At 39.9% G+C, this 21,305-nt stretch overlaps 1 protein-coding gene across 1 annotated transcript; it reads left to right on the forward strand.

The window, feature by feature from the left end:
- Window positions 1-660: 660 nt before the first annotated feature.
- Window positions 661-17,863, forward strand: EXO1 (exonuclease 1). Its single transcript, XM_063431637.1, has 13 exons — window positions 661-757; window positions 6,959-7,135; window positions 7,631-7,750; window positions 8,302-8,425; window positions 9,392-9,529; window positions 10,129-10,341; window positions 10,881-11,068; window positions 13,498-13,594; window positions 13,868-14,048; window positions 14,989-15,238; window positions 15,952-16,405; window positions 17,045-17,131; window positions 17,430-17,863. The coding sequence occupies exons 2-13, from the start codon at window positions 6,975-6,977 to the stop codon at window positions 17,616-17,618; spliced, it is 2,202 nt and encodes a 733-aa protein (XP_063287707.1). The 5' UTR covers window positions 661-757; window positions 6,959-6,974; the 3' UTR covers window positions 17,619-17,863.
- The last annotated feature ends 3,442 nt before the right edge of the window (window positions 17,864-21,305 follow it).

Consider the following 21,305-nt stretch of genomic DNA (forward strand, 5'->3'; position numbering starts at 1 on the left):
TGCAATTATTGCCGTTTTTAATAAATTGCAATAATTACCTTGCTGGGTTAACTCCGCCTCTAGTGGCTGTCTACTAGACAGCCACTAGAGGGCACTTCCTGGTTTCTAGCACAGGAAACCTGTGCTAGAGCGTCGCTGGACGTCCTCACGCTATGTGAGGACCGCCAGCGTCGCTCATTTCCCCATAGGAACGCATTGAAATGCATTTTCAATGCTTTCCTATGGGGAGAGCTAATGCGCCACCTCGCCCATCGGCCGACGCAATACAGAGAAGGAGCAGCGGAAGAGGAGGAAGCAGCGACGTGGGACACCCCTTCAGCAACCGGGGATTGGAGTTTCCCTTTAAAACTCCAATAGTATGTTCAATGTAGTTCCACAGATAGAATACAGTACATCTAGAAGAAATATGAAAAAACCCATAGTATAAAACTGTATATATATATATATATAAAGTGAAATTGTTATGGAAAGCAGCTCAATTTCTGACTGACAGAGACTGTCTACTCTCCTGTACTTCTTGGGGAAGTATGGGGCACTGTAACACTGCATCCAGAGGCTCCACACTCCAAAAATCCCCTGAGACCTGTGAACTGTTCCACCAGGCCCCAGGGACTTGTGCTCCCAAGAGCACCCCTACGGGAGCCCTCACCTTCTTCAGAGCACAGTTCTGCGCAGGACATACCTAACTTGATGAAGACAACAGTGGCTGGGTCAAACTTGATGGTAGCAGCTACTCTACATCCCTCACAAGCTACAGGTACAAGACCTCCTATGCCACAGCTCAGGCCTGCTAGAGTAGAGGCCAGGGCCACATGATGCCTAACACTTCAGGGGCAGATGACTTGAACACTCTGAATGAATTCCGAGCAGTAGCAGAGGCCAGACCAGGTGTGCAGGTGATGGATGTTAATCTACCGGCTAGTAGGCCCTCCCGTGTGACATTAAGGCTTTATTCGCAGCAGATATCTTGGTGGTGAGGGAGGAGGTAGCCACTCTAGAGGGCCGCATACAGGCTGAGGGATAGAATCACACTCACATGACTCAGAGTCGTACCAGGCTCTGTGTAGAAAGCCTCAGGGTGCCTATATAGGCTTGGAGAAATCCTCCTCTTAGCAGGACATGGAAATCCCAATGTTTGGGTTAAAAGTATACAATGAATATAACAGGATTAAAAAAGTAAAAACAATCAAAGCAATGAAAAGTAAGGTGGCGAGGTTAATTATAGAAGTGTGAATAATGCAAAGTAAATGTCAGTAAGTAAAAGCTCACGGCTGGCATCACCACCTAAACAAGAGTCCAAAGTACGCAATAAAAGCTAAGGTGGCGTGCCTAATTAAAGCAGTGGTAATGCCAGCCGTGAGCTTTTACTTACTGACATTTACTTTGCATTAAACACACTGCTATAATTAGGTACACCATCTTAGGATTAAAAAAGTTAAATCAATTAAGGCAATAAAATGTAAGATGGTGTACCTAATTATAGCAGTGTGTTTAATGCAAAGTAAATGTCAGTAAGTAAAAGCTCACGGCTGGCATTACCACTGCTTTAATTAGGCACGCCACCTTAGCTTTTATTGCGTACTTTGGACTCTTGTTTAGGTGGTGATGCCAGCCGTGAGCTTTTACTTACTGACATTTACTTTGCATTATTCACACTTCTATAATTAACCTCGCCACCTTACTTTTCATTGCATTGATTGTTTTTACTTTTTGAATCCTGTTATATTCATTGTAAACTTTTAACCCAAACATTGGGATTTCCATGTCCTGCTAAGAGGAGAATTTCTCCTAACCTGTATAGGCACCCCGAGACTTTCTACACAGAAGCTGGTATGGCTCTAAATCATGTGAGTGTGATTCTATCCCTCACCTTGCACTTTATTTATATACAGTTTTACACTGTGTTTTTTGTATTTCTCATATATGTACTACAGTAATATGTGTAACTACATTGAAAATACTATTGGAGTTTTAAAGGGACACTAAACTCACCAGAACAACTACAGCTTAATTGAGTTGTTCTGGTTAGTATAGTCAGTCCCCGCGGCCTTTTTTTTACTGTAAACACTGCCTTTTCAGATAAATGGCAGTGTTACATTGCTCCCTAGTGATACCTCTAATGGCCACTCCTAAAACGGCTATTTGAGGTGCTTCCTAGGGCAGTGCTGCATAGTATGCAGCATGCTGCACTGACGTTCAGCGTCTCCACACTCTGCATGGATCTTATTATTGAATTAAAAAACATATTTTATTAAAGGTTATACTTGAACAAAGTACTTGATATAAATTAAAACAGAAAAAAAACAACCACATAATTACTTTACTAAAAACAGGGTGTAGGCTAGATGGAACTAAGTGACAGTTTGCTTCTATTGCTCAATGTAAAATGTTCCCATGTTTAGGGAATTTTATGAATTCACACAACAAATTAAGGCCCTCCAGTTCCCTAGAGTAAAAGTACAATTGTACATGTATATTCACAAAATCCCCTAAACACAGGAAAGTTTCATATTGAGAAATAAAAGAAAGAGAGTCACTTAGTTCTACCTAGGCTACACCCTGTTTCTAATAAGTGTTTTCTGTGTTTTTTCGATTTAGGTCTTGGTTCAAGTATAACCTTTAATAATATACCACTTGGGAGTAAAAGCTACCGTATTCTAAGCAGATGGCAAAGATTGATACCTGGTGGGGTGGGGAGTGGGTGTTAAAGGGATTCTATAGTGCCAGGAAAACAAACCCATTTTCCTGGCACTATAGGCTCCTGCAGTGCACCCCCTCCCTTGCGCCCCACAGCGCTGAAGAGGTTAAAATCCCTTCAGTCACTTACCTGAATCCAGCACCGATGTCCCTCGGCGCTGGGTCAGGCTCCACCCACGCTCCTATTGGCATTATTCAATGCTTTCTTATGGGGAAAATCTGAAACTGAAGGTCCTCATGCAGGACGTGAGGATATCCAGTGTCAGATAACGGACCAAAGGTCTGTTTCGATTCCGGAAGTCCTTCTAGTGAAAAGCTTGATTGGTAACAAATATCTCTGGATGTACAGTGTTTTTTTTAAGCAGAAAAATGGCACATACAGATTTCTATGAAAATTACCACTTCTAAATGCAGAAGTGGTCATGACAATTGGAATAACCCTTTAATGACAAAGTATTTTGCACCTCCCCTTCTCTACTATGCCTCAAATTGAAAGAAAATTCATACACCGTTCAAAAAACTTTAACCCCTTAAGGGTGGGCGTCCACGCTGTCCTATGCACTTACCCGCTCGCCAGCAATCGCATTGGGGGAGGGGGAACTTACCTGGCTTCCCAGGGAGTCCCCCTGCGGCCTTCCTTGCGACGACCTCATGATCACATGGACGGAAAAGCCATCCATAGCAGTGCTAGCAGGGAGAGTGCCTGGAATGACAGGTAGTCCTCCTGCTGCCTGAAAAAAAGTAAAATAAAAAGGTTAAAAACAGTTTAAAATTAAATTATATATACTTAGATCATATATATATATATATATATATATATATACACACACACACTTACACACAAACTAAGTGTATTTTAATATTTATATATAGTAATATCAAGATACATGTAGAATGATATTCAATATTTATAATATGAATAAATAAATCTATGAATACTGTAATCTGTTCAGCATTATTTAGCCCTGTGTGACAGGGCTGGGTCTGTCCCTGATTTATTCACTTTTTAAGAGCCATTAGTTCTGGTTTAGACTTCTCTTTCACAATCTCTTAATAATTATATTTCCCTCCATTTCCAATTAAATATTGACTTCCCATCATTAATGTGGGAAACCCCTGTAACACACAGAAGCTCTTGCTGTGTTAGGACTGAAAATATACAGCAAGAGCTTTGACTTTTGCTTCCCCTGTGTCTTTGGCGCCAAATGGAGTAAGAGCATTCCTAAACTACCTCTCCCATGATGCCTAGTGGCAGTATTGATGTTAAAGTGCTCATGGGAGATGTAGTTCGCGCTCCTAAGCCCCTCATTTCTCCTGCATTACAGTAAGTGAGCATTAATCAGTGAGTTCCTGTACGCAGTAGGGTTAATATACTCCATTACTGTAGGAAAATGTGCATTCTGTCAGGATGGCTGCTCACCTACTTGGGCCTTTTACCTTTTCCAAAATGGCAGCCCGTGCGCTCTGAGGGCCTGCCCCACGGAATGACGCCAGCACTCTGACTACGTCACGGCCTGAAAGCGCGCCACGGTTTAAAGTACCCGGAGAGGGACTGGCAGCCGCTGATATTGGGGGACAGTGGGCCAGGTTTAGGGGCGCTAAGGGTAACACAGGGTCTCATTATAACAGGGCTGAATCCTTGGCGTCCCCTATCGGCCGGGTGAGTAATACACACAGTGATTCTCTGACTGTAGGGGGAGGCAGTGATTACTGCGGGCTAATCCTGTCTCACAGCTCCTTTAACACCCTATAGCCTGCCTTAAAGGACCACTATAGGCACCCAAACCACTGCAGCTTAAAGGACCCATATAGACACCCACACCTCTGCAGCTTAAAGGACCACTCACTATAGGCACCCAGAACGCTGCAGCTTAAAGGACCACTATAGGCACCCACACCTCTGCAGCTTAAAGGACCACTATAGGCACCCACACCTCTGCAGCTTAAAGGACCACTATAGGCACCCACACCTCTGCAGCTTAAAGGACCACTATAGGCACCCACACCTCTGCAGCTTAAAGGACCACTATAGGCACCCACACCTCTGCAGCTTAAAGGACCACTATAGGCACCCACACCACTGCAGCTTAAAGGACCACTATAGGCACCCACACCTCTGCAGCTTAAAGGACCACTATAGGCACCCACACCTCTGCAGCTTAAAGGACCACTATAGGCACCCACACCACTGCAGCTTAAAGGACCACTATAGGCACCCACACCACTGCAGCTTAAATGACCACTATAGGCACCCACACCACTGCAGCTTAAAGGACCACTATAGGCACCCACACCACTGCAGCTTAAAGGACCACTATAGGCACCCACACCACTGCAGCTTAAATGACCACTATAGGCACCCACACCACTGCAGCTTAAAGGACCACTATAGGCACCCACACCACTGCAGCTTAAAGGACCACTATAGGCACCCACACCACTGCAGCTTAAAGGACCACTATAGGCACCCACACCACTGCAGCTTAAAGGACCACTATAGGCACCCACACCACTGCAGCTTAAAGGACCACTATAGGCACCCAGAACACTGCAGCTTAAAGGACCACTATAGGCACCCAGACCACTGCAGCTTAAAGGACCACTATAGGCACCCACACCACTGCAGCTTAAAGGACCACTATAGGCACCCACACCACTGCAGCTTAACCCCTTAAGGACCAAACTTCTGGAATAAAAGGGAATCATGACATGTCACACATGTCATGTGTCCTTAAGGGGTTACAGGACCACTATAGGCACCCACACCACTGCAGCTTAAAGGACCACTATAGGCACCCAGAACACTGCAGCTTAAAGGACCACTATAGGCACCCAGAACACTGCAGCTTAAAGGACCACTATAGGCACCTAGACCACTGCAGCTCAAAGGACCACTATAGGCACCTAGACCACTGCAGCTTAAAGGACCACTATAGGCACCTAGACCACTGCAGCTTAAAGGACCAATATAGGCACCCACACCACTGCAGCTTAAAGGGCCACTATAGGCACCCACACCTCTGCAGCTTAATGAAGTGGTCTGGGTGCCAGGTCCATCTAGGATTAACCCTTTCTGCTGTAAATATAGCAGTTTCAGATAAACTGCTATGTTTTCCTATGGGTTAATCCAGTCTCTAGTGGCTGTCTCATTGATAGCCACTAGAGGCTGCTTCCGCGATTCTCACTGATTTTCACAGTGAGAAGACACCAGCGTCTATAGGAAAGCATTGAGAATGCTTTCCTATGGACTGACTGAATGCACGCGTGGCTCTTGCTGTGCATGCGCATTCAGTCAATGACGGGAAAAGGAGGCGGAGAGTCCCCGAGGGAGCCCGGCGGTGGAGAAAAGGTAAGTGTTTAACCCCTACCTCACCCTAGAGCCCGGCGGGAGGGGGACCCTAATGGTGGGGGGGGGGGGGGGGGACCTAGAGACCCTATAGTGCCAGGAAAACAAGTATGTTTTCCTGGCACTATAGTGGTCCTTTAAAAATGGTTTCCTTTCTCCATACATGAACATCTAAATCATTTCTGTAAGACACACAGTGTACATCACTATGGACCCCATTATAACCTATAGCAATATAACATGATGGCCATGAGATCACGTTTAGCATCATTTATTCTTATTAATATGAGCGCTAATGAGCTACTTATTGAACCTATTTAATAAACTCTATATCTAGTAAAGGATGTTGTGTACATTCACAGCACATATGTCGTGTTTATGCAAAGCTACCCACATAGTAAACCCAGAAAATGCAGAGCATGGCTTTTAAGTGGGTCTATCAGGCCTAACACTTGCCACCGGCTAGCTCTGATTTGGGTTTAAACAATTTTGTGGATGGTGACTTAGATTAATACATTTTGGTCAGCTTGTGTGTCTCATATAAATGATACACATAAATAGCCCCTACTAGTCTAATCACAATTATTCTTTCACTAGTTTAACCCGTTCAGACACAGCTTCAGAAGTAAAAGGCCGGCATGACGGAAAGTTCCCGTCATGTGCTCTTAAGGGGTTAATACATTACAATATAATGAGAAATAGCTTTCTTGCTGCCATACTTTTTTATAGCGTTTGCGTTATTCGGCATAACTATGTCTGGATAATTTTAAACCTAGTTAAGACAGCTTGTGATTAAACAGGACAGGTGTGAGGTGTGGTGCTGTATACACAGGTAAAATCAGTAGCTGCGCAAAGATGCTTTGTGATGAATTGGACATTTTTTTTTTTAGTAATGATATACATTTACTCCTGTAGATACAGCAGCTGAATCATGGGAATTCAAGGATTGCTCCAGTTTCTAAAGGATGCATCTGAGTCTGTCCACATGAAGAAGTATAAAGGGCAGACCGTTGCTGTGGACACCTATTGCTGGCTGCATAAAGGGGCTTTTGCTTGTGCGGAAAAATTGGCTAAAGGAGAGCCAACTGACCAGTAAGTGACGTGTTTGGTTGTTACTGTATCTTGCTTTATAAAGTCTCATCACATTCTGCAGGGATATACGTTGATAGCCAGTTTTTGTTTTTACATTAGATTTTGTTATATGATGTGTGGTTAATAATCATGGGAGTTTTTCAACGTGAAGATTGCCTTCATTAAATGAAACATGAATATTATAAAAAAATACTCATTCACAAAACATAACCATAAAAACAAGGAAACGTAGCAGTTCATTATAAGCCTCAACAGAGTGCCAAGCACTGTTCTCGGTTTGGCATCTTAAGAAACAATTTGCTATTTGGTATTCCATGCCATGAATGGATATCAATGAGCATCTAAAGTGGTCACACTGGTTTGATGCTTAGGGCAAGTTCTACTGCCCACTGACTCGGTTTAGTAAATGAACTCCCAAGTTATTTCCCTTAATTCACTGCATTCTTTACCTGCATGTGGATATGTCATGTGACAGTCATTGCTATCATTTTGCAGGTATGTTGCTTACTGTATGAAGTTTGTTCATATGCTTCTGATGAACGGGGTCAAACCAATACTTGTATTTGATGGATGCACATTGCCTTCCAAAAAAGATGTTGAAAAAGCAAGACGAGAGTAAGTATTTGCAAATATTCTAGAGTTTTTTTTATTATACTATACTTTGTGGGCTGGTATTTCTCATGCTGCTTGTTTTTTCCATGCTTCAGCTCCGTTTATTTACTACGCACCGAATTGTCATGAGTTGCAAATTTTAAGCTCAAACACTGGATTTTGGGAAAATAGCGAATTGGGCAATTTAACGTATCGTGAAAAACTAACTCTAAAAATTTTATTTTATTTTACTGGTTACTTTTTGGAGTCTATTTGACCTGGATGGTATTGATGGGGTATATACCGGTACTTTCTTTGTTTAATGGTGTGCAAATTTCTGTAAATAAAAATATATTTACAAAATGACTACATTTCCTTGCATTTGTTTGTGATTTAAACTAATGCAGCATGGAGACTTCCAATGTAGTGCTGCAGATTGTGTACAAAAAACAAACAAACCACAAGCACCTGTGTGACTGAGTGGGTAGACTTTGCTAATGTCAGTTTGAGTGTTCATGTCTGCTCAGCCAAAGGTGAGTGCAGTATAGAATGCATTGATAAATCTTGTCTTGCAGGAAGCGGCAGACTAATTTGCAAAAGGGGAAACAGCTGCTGCGAGAAGGCAAATTATCGGAAGCCCGAGATTGTTTTTCACGCTCCATTAACGTAACCTCTGCAATGGCACATGAAGTTATTAAAGTATGGAACTATTTTTAAATACTAATATGTGTATTATTTAAATAGGTGGATATACAGCTTGCATTATACTGTAATTCAAAAGTAAAAAAATACTTGTGTTAACTTATTTCTTCTTTTAAAATAAAATTTCAAGATTAACTCGTTATTGGATATTCAATAGAAATCCATTAGCTGAACACGTTGGGCTTTGAGTTAAATATGCTGGACATCTGAATGTGTGTGTTCCTTTTTGACATATTCAGTGCAGTGCAATGCTGCAGAATTGTTTAACCCCTTAAGGACACATGACGTGTGTGACACGTCATGATTCCCTTTTATTCCAGAAGTTTGATCCTTAAGGGGTTAAGAGGCTACAGCTGACCGTATGCCCTATTCAGGGGTGCTTATACTAATCTACACATTTTGGATTTCAGAAATGGATAGATTTAACCTGTGTTTTTATAACGCAGCCATGTAAAATACATTTGTAGAGAGTGATTGAGTGGCTAATTATTTAACTGGCTTTGCATTGTGGTAACTGTAGTATTCCGCAGCCACGGTTGGGTATTACTGGTCTAAGTTCTAGCAGGGGTGAAGTGGTGTTACAGACAGTGTTGGCTAACAGCATCACAGCAGATAATCGAAATATCCCATGATGCTCTGCTAAATCAGAATGACGTGTGTTAAATTCTTGCAGGTGGACAGCTATTTTTTATTTTATTTTTTTGGTCAAGTCTTCGTGAAATGTTAACCGGATCCCATTTATTTTCTGTTTCTGAATGTATCGGCAAATAATAAGTGACTGCTTCTGATTGGCTCAATTTCCAATGTGTATATATGTAATTTTAAGGACCTACACAGTCCTGACCATGTTCTTCATCCTAACTTAGTTAGTTGAATGATACATGCTAAATCAAACTATGTATACAACTGGAATTCTTTGTGTATCTAGTGAAGAGACTGTAATATCTGGATTTTGCTTGGTAGACTGCTCGCGCAGAAGGCGTGGACTGCATTGTTGCTCCCTATGAAGCGGATTCCCAGCTGGCGTACTTAAATAAAAATGGTTTTGCTCAAGCGATTATTACTGAAGATTCTGATCTGCTGGCGTTTGGTTGTAAAAAGGTAACTCCAATGTGTGTATGAGGGCCACAAAACAGGTTGACATGAATTAAATGTTAATTCTTCAGCTTTTGTGGAACTATAATTGTGCATGATGTCCATCCACGCAGAGTTTGACAAACTTCATGGAAGTTGTAGTTCAACTGCTTCAGAGCAAAGCCCACCCCCCCTTCGTGGACCATCCCGTTATACCTCTAGGGCAGTGATTCCCAACCCAGTCCTCTAGGCACACCTACCAGTCCAGGATTTAAGGATTATCCAGTTTTGTCTAAGGTGTTTTTAGAAAAAAAAGAAAAAACACCTTCGACAAAACTGGGTAATCCTTTAAATCCTGGACTGGTAGGTGTGCCTTGAGGACTGGGTTGGGAAAAACTGCTCTAGTGTAGTACCATGTTCTCTGTACTTTCTTACAGAGCTAAATGGACCTCCATTAAAATTTGTGTCTAATTCTTTGTGCATGTGATTACTGTAACTGTACATATAGATTATATATAGAATACTGAAATTGAGTGTATTACCCCTGTTTCCTATTTGTGCTTTAGAATCTCTGTGAAATTATTTGTTTGATCTAGCCGTGAGCATGTCTGATCTTTATTTCATAGGTGATTTTAAAATTAGATAAGTTCGGGAACGGTCTAGAAATCGACCAGGCACGGCTGGGAATGTGTAAACAGCTTGGGGACGTATTCACGGAAGAAAAATTTCGTTATATGTGCATTCTGTCTGGCTGTGATTATCTTCCTTCTATTCATGGCATTGGTCTGGCTAAAGCTTGTAAACTTATAAAAACTGCAAACAACCCTGATATTCTAAAGGTAACTCATTTGGTGGGATGGAATGGCTTTTTACATCTCAACTATATGTCTTGATTGTGCAGCAATGGGCATATTGGGTGAATGAAATGTTCTGTCAACATTGTAGCCAATTATTGGTCACTGGTAGAACAAAAGTGACACAGTCTGATATATATAGATATATATTTAACTTTTCCTTAAACCAAACCTCAATTTTCTTCCTTGTATCTTTTTTTTTTTTTTTTACATTTTGCTTGTATTTTAACATGCTCTGCAAAACTGATGTGCATTGTAATTCTCTGCACCACGTAAATAGAGGTAGTTTTTCTTTAAAACCATGTCTCTTATGGAATGTTATTGATCCTATATAATATGCTGTACAAAAGCTATGAAAAAGTCACTTCAAATGGTCCAAATATCAAAAAGAATTAATGTTTTTCTGCAGATGTGTTTTCTTCATTCTTTTGTCTGTGTGTTTGACTTTGTATTCATATCCGTTAATGTCTGTTGCCAGTTCTAAAATATTCTGGGATGTGTAAATTTTTCTGTTTATATTATAGGTCATAAAGAAAATTGGGCAGTACTTGAAAATGAATATTACAGTTCCCGATGGGTATATAGATGGATTTGTCCGTGCCAATAATACATTCCTTTACCAACTGGTATTTGACCCTGTGAACAGGAAATTGATTCCTCTGAATCCGTACGATAATGACGTTCAACCTGAAGAATTGGATTATGCTGGACCGTATCCTTTTTATATATGCATTTATGTGTCTGTAAATCGGGTGGTGTTTTTTGTTGTTTTTTTTTGGTGTTGATATACTTAAAAAAAAAATGAGCCAGAGCATAAAGACAACTGGATTGTAGATGCACTGCCGTTTGAGTCTCCTTTGTGCTGTGTTTGCAGTCATTAAACCAAATATTTCTGTCCTTCTAGACCTCTCCTGCACGCTCTGTAGGGATTCTCTAATAAATAGGCCAAAAATACAAACTGGACAATAATGTGTATATATAATGAGAACGGTTTGCGCCACATCGATGTAACCTGGCAGGCAAGGAAAGTGAACTGTAATGCGCATGCGTGAACATTGATAAAGAGATGCTGGGAGAACTGTGTAAGGTCCCAAAGTGCCTACTTTGAATGTGGCATCATTGTCTTATGTACAATGTTTCTTGTATCTTCTTCAATAAATGTTTCTATTTTTTTTTTTTTTTTTTTTTAATTATATGGCTAGTTCAGCGTTTCCAAACTAGTGTTCCGCGGAACCCTTCGAGAACAAAATTGGGGTTCCGCTGTGATCTGACCATCGGGTGGCTCATGCACTTAGGGCCACCTGATGGCTATTATCGCTGAACAAGGGCCTGGTCGGGAGCCGTGGCTCTTTAAGCTGGGCCCCTGCACTATCGGTGGACTGGGAGGAAGTGACAGCACGTCCTCCCAGTCTCATTAGAGAAACTGACGCGTGGGAGGAATGCAGTGAGTGATAACTAGGTTGGAGGCAGCAGCACACCGCATGGATGCTCACTCCCATCAGCCTCAGACAGGACCAGACCTCCAAGCAAGCCACCCTCCTGGGCACCAAGGTAAGCTAACAGGAAGGTGACTGCAAATACAAACATTTTAACTTGTGTGTATCTGTGCCTGTGTGTGTATCAGTGTGTGCATCTAAGTGTGTGTGTGTGTGTGTGTACCTGTGTTTCTATCTGTGCCAGTGTATGTATCTGTGCATCAGTGTGTATGTGCCAGTGTATATATCTGTATTAACAAAAAATGGTACCAGTATGTATATATCTGTCAGTGTGTATGTGCCAGTATTTGTATCTGTGTCAGTGTTTGAATATGTGCTACTGTGTGTATCTGTGTGTCAAAGTGTGTGCATGTGTCAAGGTGTGTATCTTTTTCTGTGTGTGTGTAGGTGTCTATATGTGTGTAAATATGTATGTAGCAGTGTATGTGCATACATCCCAGCAATCAAACACTAACACAACATGCAAACACATCCCATACAAACATAAACATTACACACACAAAACAAAAGTTAGTGTTAATATTTGTTTGTGTGTGAAAAATGCAAATAACTAATTTGAACGACAATTTTGGCCAGTGTTTGTGACTAAGTGACTACTAAAAAAGACTGGACAATACCCCATTTGCAATACCTTGGGTTGTCTACTATTGCAAATGGTATGCCATCATAGGGGTAATTTTCATTCCTGGGCTACCATGCGGTCTCAAAGGCAACGTAACCAAGTCCCTATACCGCGATCACTGGCAACTGGGTAAGTACATAGGACGGCGGGGACGTGCTATGCAGCCCCCCGGCGTTTAGACCCAGGTCCCTAAGGACGGCATAGCATGCCCGCCGTCCTTAAACCCTTAAGGCCGTGTGACATGTCATGATTCCCTTTTATTCCAGAAGTTTGGTCCTTAAGGGGTTAAGAAGCTAAAATTACATACAAACACCAACTTTACACAAAAAGGCACACTAGCTCCTATGTACTAGAATCTGTTTACTATCTGTATAAATTAGTGTATGTATAGCAGAAAAACTAATTTGCTATAAAAGACACTCGGCTAATTTAAAAGGTTTGCGCTGTGGCGCAAAATATTTTTTTGGAGGTGTTCCACGATGTTGGTACACTATGTCAAAGGGTTCCACGTGTATACTTTCCGGACAGACCTCGTACATTGGGATCACTTTATAAATGTAATGTTTCCTAAAATTCCAGACGTGTAACCTTGTACAGTCTGGGATAGTGGGAAGCTAGAATCTTCCTAGTGGGAAGCTAGAATCTTTTTGCCTTTTTTGGGGGTGGGGAGGTTGGGTCTCCCCCCTTCTCCTAAACCTGTGGTGGGGTGACAAAACTGTTTTCCCTAATCTAATATATAGATTTACAGTAATTCACTTAACTGTGAATTGACAGGAGATAGTTGCAGATTTAAGTCCACAGTGCTGAGATAGTTTAGCATAGTTTAGAATTTTTTTTTTGCCTGAAGATTATGCTTTTAATTCCTAACAGTTCAGTTTAGTGGCTAACCCTGAATGTTTTGTTTTAGTTTTTGTGTGACCTATCTACCCTGTACCCTGTAACCTAAAATCTCACCTGTCGTATGTTCCCCTCTGTGTTCTTTTTTTTCTTTTTTTGTTATTCCTTTTCCTTAATTTAACCTAGAAACATTGGTGATTCGGCTGCTTTGCAGATTGCTCTTGGAAACGCTGACGTTAACACCATGGAACAGATTGATTTTTACAATCCAGATGATCCACAGGTATAACACAAGATGTTTATATAAGATGCATCTACTGTACTTCTAGCAACATGTTATCAGCACATCTTGTAAAAAACCTCATTCTGTTTCATTTAATCAAGACGACAAATTGTATTTTCTTTATGAATGCCGGCAATGTATGGGGTATATGTAAAGCATATTAATTCTAAGATTGTCTTTAAACATATACCCTAAGGAAAATATTTGGATTCTTTAGTGCTTCAGAGAGCATTTAATTCACAGAGATATTTGACTTTCATTTTGTCTTTTTAGCCTTCCAAACAACGGAGCCAAAGTTGGAAAAGCAAAGACATTGCGCCTGCGGAGAGCATTTGGAAAAGGAATTACACGCCATCAAAATATGTGGCAACGGAAAGGAAACAAAGTGAGGACAATAACAGCCCCCGCGGGTTAATTCTCCCAAGCAGTAAGACTGCAAAAAGACCTCATGATGGTATGTTTCTGTTATGAAAATTAATTAAATGATCAGTAAATGACGCACTATTTATCAATATTATGTTATGGCACTGGTGCTAAATGTTTTTATGAACCTACCACATTTTAACAGTTTCTGCCTGAACACTTGTGATGTTGCTTGCACTGCTTGGCCTACCACTAGGTTAACCCGTGATTGAGCAGAGAAGCTGTGCAGGGACCTGTGGTATAGATAAATGGAAGCTTGTAATCAAGTTAAATACTTCTCTCTTTTGGTTTTGCACTTAAAGGGTTTCTAAAGTGCCTGGAAAACAAAGCAGTTTTTCAGGCACTGTAGGTTCCTACAGTGCCCCACTCCCGCAGCACCGAAGGGGTTAAAACCCCTTCAGTCATTTACCTGAATCCAGCGCCGATGTCCCTCGGTGCTGGGTCAGACTCCACCTACGCTCGCACTAGGATTTCCCCATAGGAAAGCATTAATCAATGGAGATTCCGGTGACGCTGGAAGTCCTCATACATAGCGTCAGGACATCCAGCGTCATTTATACAACTAAAAGTTGTCAAAGCTCCCAGAAGTCCCTGTAGTGGAGTTAACCCTGAGAGTTAATTATAATATTTACCACTGTAGGGTCATGGGACATTGCACCCAGACCATTTAAACTAGCTGAAATTGTCTGGGTGCCTACAGTGTCCCTTTTAAGTATGCTTGCAGAGGGTGAAGGGGATCTCACAAATTCACGTTTTCTGGCTTAGTTTGAGGAGGATCACATTTGTGGGCATCATATGAAATGTAGCCAGGTGGCTCACTGAGCATCATGAAAAACATAGTTCACAGTTGATGTTTCTGAGCTTACTGTCACATTTGTATGTAGCTAGGTTAATGTATCAATAAAATAAAGAATTCGCTTTTTTGTTGTTTTAAAGGTTTGATCGTTTTTTTACTTCTCTTTGTCTAAAAGGTGGCATGTCAGACTCTGATATCTTTAGCCAGTATTCATTTTCTAAAAACAAGAAAGCCAAACATGAGCCGGATAATCTTTTAACTCAACTGAAGAGTATCAGCCCAACTAAAATCTTACAGCCATTAGAAGATTGTTCCAATAATAAGGCGCAGAATTCGCAGCCAAATGTCCGGAATAAATTTGCTACCTTGTTGCAGAGAAGAAGTGAGGAAGGGGGTTCGGTGTCTGCCATGGGGACGAGGAGCAGGTACGTAACTTGTTAAAGTATCAGTCGTGATAATCGTGATACAGATAAGCATTGATTGACTTGTACTCTGTCTGGTCTCAGTTCAAAAACTCAACATTTGTTATTTTCCTTACTTTGGCTAACTGTGTCCTGTCCTAGGATATTTTATACTCCTGCCCCACAGCTGTTGCCAGTCCACAATATTCAGCTTGCGAGTAATTTTAGAAATGTTGAACCTAAATTGGATGTTCACGTCTATCCTATTTATTTATTTTTCACCTAGCATCTCTGTAAGAAGACCCACATCCCCTTCTAGGTTACATTTCCTCATTATACCTATATATTTCTTTCTCTTTTCTGTAATCTAATATTTGAGCTAATCTGGCAGCAATACAAACAAATTATAAATCTACTATAGAATATTGCAATGATTAAATTAAATCTAAACAATACATCCAAACTGGCTAGTAACTCCACCCCCATCTCTTCATGTGTAATAAGTGCTGTAATACTGATTAAAATATTTCAGGGCCAGACTATGTATTCGTACATTCCTTTTCACTCTGGCAAACAAAGCTTAAATGAAAACGATATATACATATTTAAAAAAAAAAAAAAATATTTCATTTTTCTTTTTTTAAACACCTTTTTATAGGAGCTGTTATATAGGAAAGTTTATTATATGTTTATTTTTCATAGTGGATTAAAATAAATATAACTTCTGTTATTTTTAGATTTTTCTACAAGCCACCCGACCAATCCAGTTCTTTGATGGGTGAAACAGAACAGTCCGAAAGTGACAATGTTGACAGTGGCACAAAGATAATCGAGATTGACAGTGAAACTGAAGCAATAAAGGAGGAGTTTGATGTAAAGACTGAGAAGGAGCTGCGTACCTCTCCAGTGTCAGAGGACTGTAGACTGTCTTTACAGGCAGCTCCTGTATCTAGCCCAAAAGGCTGTTTCAGCTGGTCTGGGAGTCTGACCACAGGCAGCTCCAAGGCTCTCACTGTCTCTCCATCTCTGCTGTCTCTTAGAAAGTTTCAAAGAGTGAAGCCTTGCTTAGAACCCAACACAGAGAGAGATAAGACAGATTGTCCCAAAAGATCGGATAATACAGTGTTCAGTATAGATTCAAGTCCTTCAGAAACACAAGATGTTGTGGAAAGTGGAGACTCTAGCTCAGAGGTAAAATGGGGGTGAACCTATTCCTTTCTAACTCTCTGCATTTTGGTATGATTTATGTAAATCCTTGGTTCGGATAACATACGCATATAGATTCCTTTTTGCACTTTAAATGGGATTTGTTAAACACGTTAAAGCCGAAAGTTTCAGTCCTTGAAAACTGTAGATGGCCTGTCTGCAGCTGCAAAAAGGTCTATCCCATAAACCACTGCACAGAGATAAAGGTCAACGCAAATTGTGCGGGCAACAGAGAGACATGCAAAACTTGGATAAAATTGACATAGCCAGCCCTGAAACAATGGCGCAAGCAACTTTCCTTAATTTTGTTATGTTTTCTTCTTGTTCTCAGGACATGTTGCAGTATTACACTGTATGACTTGTCGTCACTGCTAATTACATTAAATAAAGGGACTAAAAACTTAATCTGAGAGACTGAAACACTGTAGGTTGATAAAAACCATTGTACATCTCAGAGAGGAATGTAGTCATCATAGAAAAACAGACTGATTATATATATATATATATATATATAAGCACACCACACTTTATATAAAAATATATTAAAAGTATATTAATAAAATATAATGTGGAATTTGATGTGCAACCAATCTGAGCTATCTGCTTTCTTTATTATTTCATAAGGAGCTGGACAACTCTTTGGAGACTCCCTGCAAATTCACTCTGAAAACATCTCCTCCCGAACGGAAGATTATCACATCTAACAGCAAGGTAGTTATTGCACAGTGGCAACATTGTGATCCTTTTTCTACAAACCAATCACTTGCAGAATTATATAAGCAATGCTGTACAGGTCTTATAAATGCAGCTACATTATAGCATTGATATATTAATGAGCTTCTAATAAGGCAATTAATTGAGGGAAATGGGTACTGGCAGTACATTTCATTTATACCTTAGTTTGATTGCCATAAAATAACTTTTTCCATTATGATATTGCATGAATTGAACTTGTATTGTAAGATCTAATGATGTAAACTATATTCTAAATACTACTCCTGTTTTCCAGGTTTCTGGACTCCTTAAATCAAAGACTACGTCTTCTGGGTTTGGGAAAAAAGTGAAGCCAACTGCACCTGCCAAAGCCAGTGGCCTGAGCAGCCGTGGCCGCACAAAAGCTACTCATAATAATGAGAATAAGCCGGCACTGCAAGCCACAATTAATGACTTGTGGAAGAACTTCAGCTTTAAGAAGTGAGCTTCCCTCTGAACCAAGGTCTGTGTTCAATGACCGATTTCACTGGAAAAGAGGACAGGAGGCATTTCTTCAGACTGTTACTCTCCCACAGCACTGTGATTGGTCCCTAAACCATGAATTTTAGTAAAATGGAAACTAAATTGCAAAATTTAGGCTGAAGTAGCCATGGTGTAAATATAGCAGAATTCTAACATTTTTGCATACATTTTGCAGTTTCGTCTCCTTTTCATTAGTGTTTAGTGAATTAACCCCATTCTGTATTTTTTTTTTTTAATGTTTCTTACCCAGGTAAAATTAAAGAAAGCTCCGTTTCCCTGTGTTTTTTTTTTTTTTTTTTTTTTTTTTGACACTACCAGAATGGAAGCCTGAGTGAACAATTTAAAAAAAAAAAAAAAAAAAAAAATGTTTTTTTTTTTTTTGGTCTCTTGTTTATATACTGTGTGAATCCTTCTCCTGGGACACCGTAAATGTCTGTAATGTGATAGATTTAATGGGAGCATTGTGCTCCGTCACCGAAACTGCTTTAAGTCCTACAATTTAGATGTTTTACAAATTTGAGCTTTTACACAGTGGGAAAGTCTAAATATTTGTAAATAATTTAGTAAATCAGACTCTGTTTTGCCTATAGCTGTTGGCTCTCTGACCAATATTTAATGTGCCTTTATATACTTTGCAAATCTGCACAAAACAATAATTTATGGGAAAACACATATTCTAGAGTTTTAAAAGGAACGACTTTTAACAGTCTGGAAAAATACATCAGACCTCAATGTAAATATGTTTACATTGAGACTTGCTGCTTATTTCGTTATCTGTGATTATGGATTTTCCACTGTTTACATTTTAACTTAATTTAGAAAAAAATATTACTGCTTTTAAATGATCTAGAATATAGGCTTTCTTTTTAAAGGTACACTATGTGCACAATAACCACTATTTCAATGAAGTGGTTAATTTACTTGGAATGTTCTTTAAAGGAAGCTTACTGTAGTAGTCACCTCCCAATGTAATTAGCCAAACTGTTTGTGAACAACTTGACAGACTTACTTGGGGTCCACAGGGCCAATGTAGCCAAGTCATCTGCAGCCTGGAAGATCCATGTTCTGTGCTGGCCCAGCAGTGCAGATAGGCAACTATTGGCTGCGAGTGCTCAATTGGTGCTCTCAGCCAGTTAGTTGGCCATTTACTGCAGGGCTTAGCTCAGTGGATCTAATGGAGCTAAATGGCTTCTGGTAGACCCCAGGTATGTTGTAAACCTGTCTGACTATTTACACTGAGAGTGGATTGTGGTCATTTAGGTCTTTGGGGGATTCCTTTTAATTATTGCTCTTGTGGAGATTTACCTGTAGCGAGGCTAGCACCAGCACAAAGTGAAATGCTGGAAGAAAACCTGAAAACATGTGCCTGATAAAATCTTTGCTCAATTTTATTAAGCTGCTATCTTTGTATTAACAATTCCTAAGGGTTTGTTTATTTAGAGTGAATTCTGGTCTACATGTACGTATGGTTTGCTCTGTGTGCAGCACTAGGTTCTAGAATACGTGCCCAAGTCTGCTGGCAGAAAATGCTGAAATTTGATTTCCAACAACATCTGGATAGCAAAATTCTGTCCATCCCCATTCCGGTGTGTAGTCTCTTTGCTTTTGTGTCTGTTTCCCTTCATGTCTTGTTTTATGAAAACACAACTGTGTTTATATAAAGGTAAAAAACTAATTTAAAAGACCATACGCAATGTTCGTTTGGTGGTGGTACCTTCTCCCTAAAGCCACAAACCCAGAGCTGGATCTTGTTTACAGTGAAGGCAGCTACTGCAAAGCTTCAACTAGAGTGTGAGCTGTGCAGTTACCTGAAAAGAAGAAAAACTACTAAAGTCTAATCTAATTCCAGCAAACCATTACTCTGAATCTGGCCGGGGCAGCCTGCGGCTCTCCCATTACTGCTGGAACACAATGACTGATGGGTATTGCAATCTAGCAATAGTCCCAGTGAACATGCAGATTTTAATTATTTGGAAGGTGCATGTGTAGTGGGAAAGCACTAATTATTTTATACATTTCATGTATTCTGATATATGTATTGTCTGGTGATTGGTTTTGTTTCTCCCTTCACACTTTTCTTCTAGTGTACTTTTATCATTTCCTTATTATAGAGTAAAAACAGGCAGAGAAAGTGAATATATTTATATTTTAAGTTTTTTGTTTTGTGTTTTTTTTTCACAAAAATATATTCACATATGTTTATCTTCTGTTGGTTTGTGAATCTGGGTTTTTATTGTGCCAAGCAAGTACTGTAATTAAACTGCCAATGTCACTTGCACAGTCTTTACATTATTGCCAAAGACCTTACCCAAGGTGGCGTATTTGTTAGTATAGTGGTACCTGAGTGGGACAGGAGGAAAGAGAAGTACTTACCTAGACTTTTTTGTTTTTCTACCTATCAGTCTTACAGAGCAAGATTACCTTCAGTTTCTGGCAGAAAAATCTGCAGGAACCATGTCACTATTGCATCTTGCTGTGAGAAACGTGATACAATATGTGAGATGTTCCTGTCAGTACTTGTGAATGAGGGCAAAACACAATATGTGACGGTGCAAGCTGCTGAACACTAGATTTGCGCCATATTCACCTGAGCCATTTTGTCTGATACAAATCACCTTAAATCCACTCCTGGGCTTATCAATTAGGGTCTGGGTTTAAAAAAAAAAAAAAATTGATTCGAACGAAATGGCTCATACAACATTTTATTTTTATTTATTTTTTTGCACAAGTATACTGAACACTCAGCCCTTTGGCGCAAATCAGTATGTCAGTATGTCCATGCAACAACAATTGCACGTTTGAAACACCTTCTCAAAAATGAGGGAACGATCCATACCGCATGTGAATGTTTGCCAACAACAATACGTTCCTTAGCTGTACTCTGCGCAATTGCAGTATCCATGTGATGTGTCTAAATCCATAAATGTCCCGTTATAACACACTGGGTTCTGTGATTATCACTGGTACCCAACATTCATAAATGTATATCTGCATGGATAATATTTCATAAAATGGTTTAATATGTAATAATACTTCATAAATAAATATCAAGTCAGCTGATAGACTTCTACACGGTTTGGAATTACTTATTCTAGTCGGACACTCCACTTTTTTATTTTTACATCACAATTCTGGATTGTAATATATATGTACATATTGTATATAATATGCCCAATGCTTTACATGGAATAATTGTAATTTTGTTTTTGTATTTTAAAATATTCTTCCTTCTCCCCACCCCACAATCTTTTTTTTTTTTCTTCAAATAAATACATTTACTTTAAAACTGTGAAGTGTGAAGAAAGTTATTTCAGCTTAATCTGTTGTACACCATATCCGTTATCTGAGTTCTAAAGACAGACAGACATTTATTGAAGCAGCTATATCACAAAATGATCTCATTGGAAGGATATTGCTCATTAAGGCATGAGGTTGTGTTATTTCACAATGTTTGTGTGTTTCTTTCCTTGCAGTGCGAACCCCATACAACTATGTGCCCTCAACATTCTTTAACAAGTGTTCATTGGTTTCCTTTACTGGTTTATGCATGGCTTATTAATAATGTTCAGTAGTCACTTTGCTGAAGTATCTGATTTTAGATGACCCTATCCGTGCCCCTTCTAGCCACAAACTTTCTGCACTTAGCCTT

Source organism: Pelobates fuscus, chromosome 9 (genome assembly GCF_036172605.1).
Source record: "Pelobates fuscus isolate aPelFus1 chromosome 9, aPelFus1.pri, whole genome shotgun sequence".
In the NCBI taxonomy this organism is placed as follows: Eukaryota; Metazoa; Chordata; class Amphibia; order Anura; family Pelobatidae; genus Pelobates; species Pelobates fuscus.

What these genes read in the sequence shown, in the direction of transcription:
- EXO1 (XM_063431637.1), top strand. Translation starts at nt 6,975, where the DNA reads ATGGGAATTCAAGGATTGCTCCAGTTTCTAAAGGATGCATCTGAGTCT. An exon ending in GTTGAAAAAGCAAGACGAGA is followed by an intron (nt 7,751 to 8,301) that starts GTAAGTATTTGC and finishes CTTGTCTTGCAG; the next exon opens with GAAGCGGCAGACTAATTTGC. An exon ending in TTATCACATCTAACAGCAAG is followed by an intron (nt 17,132 to 17,429) that starts GTAGTTATTGCA and finishes CCTGTTTTCCAG; the next exon opens with GTTTCTGGACTCCTTAAATC.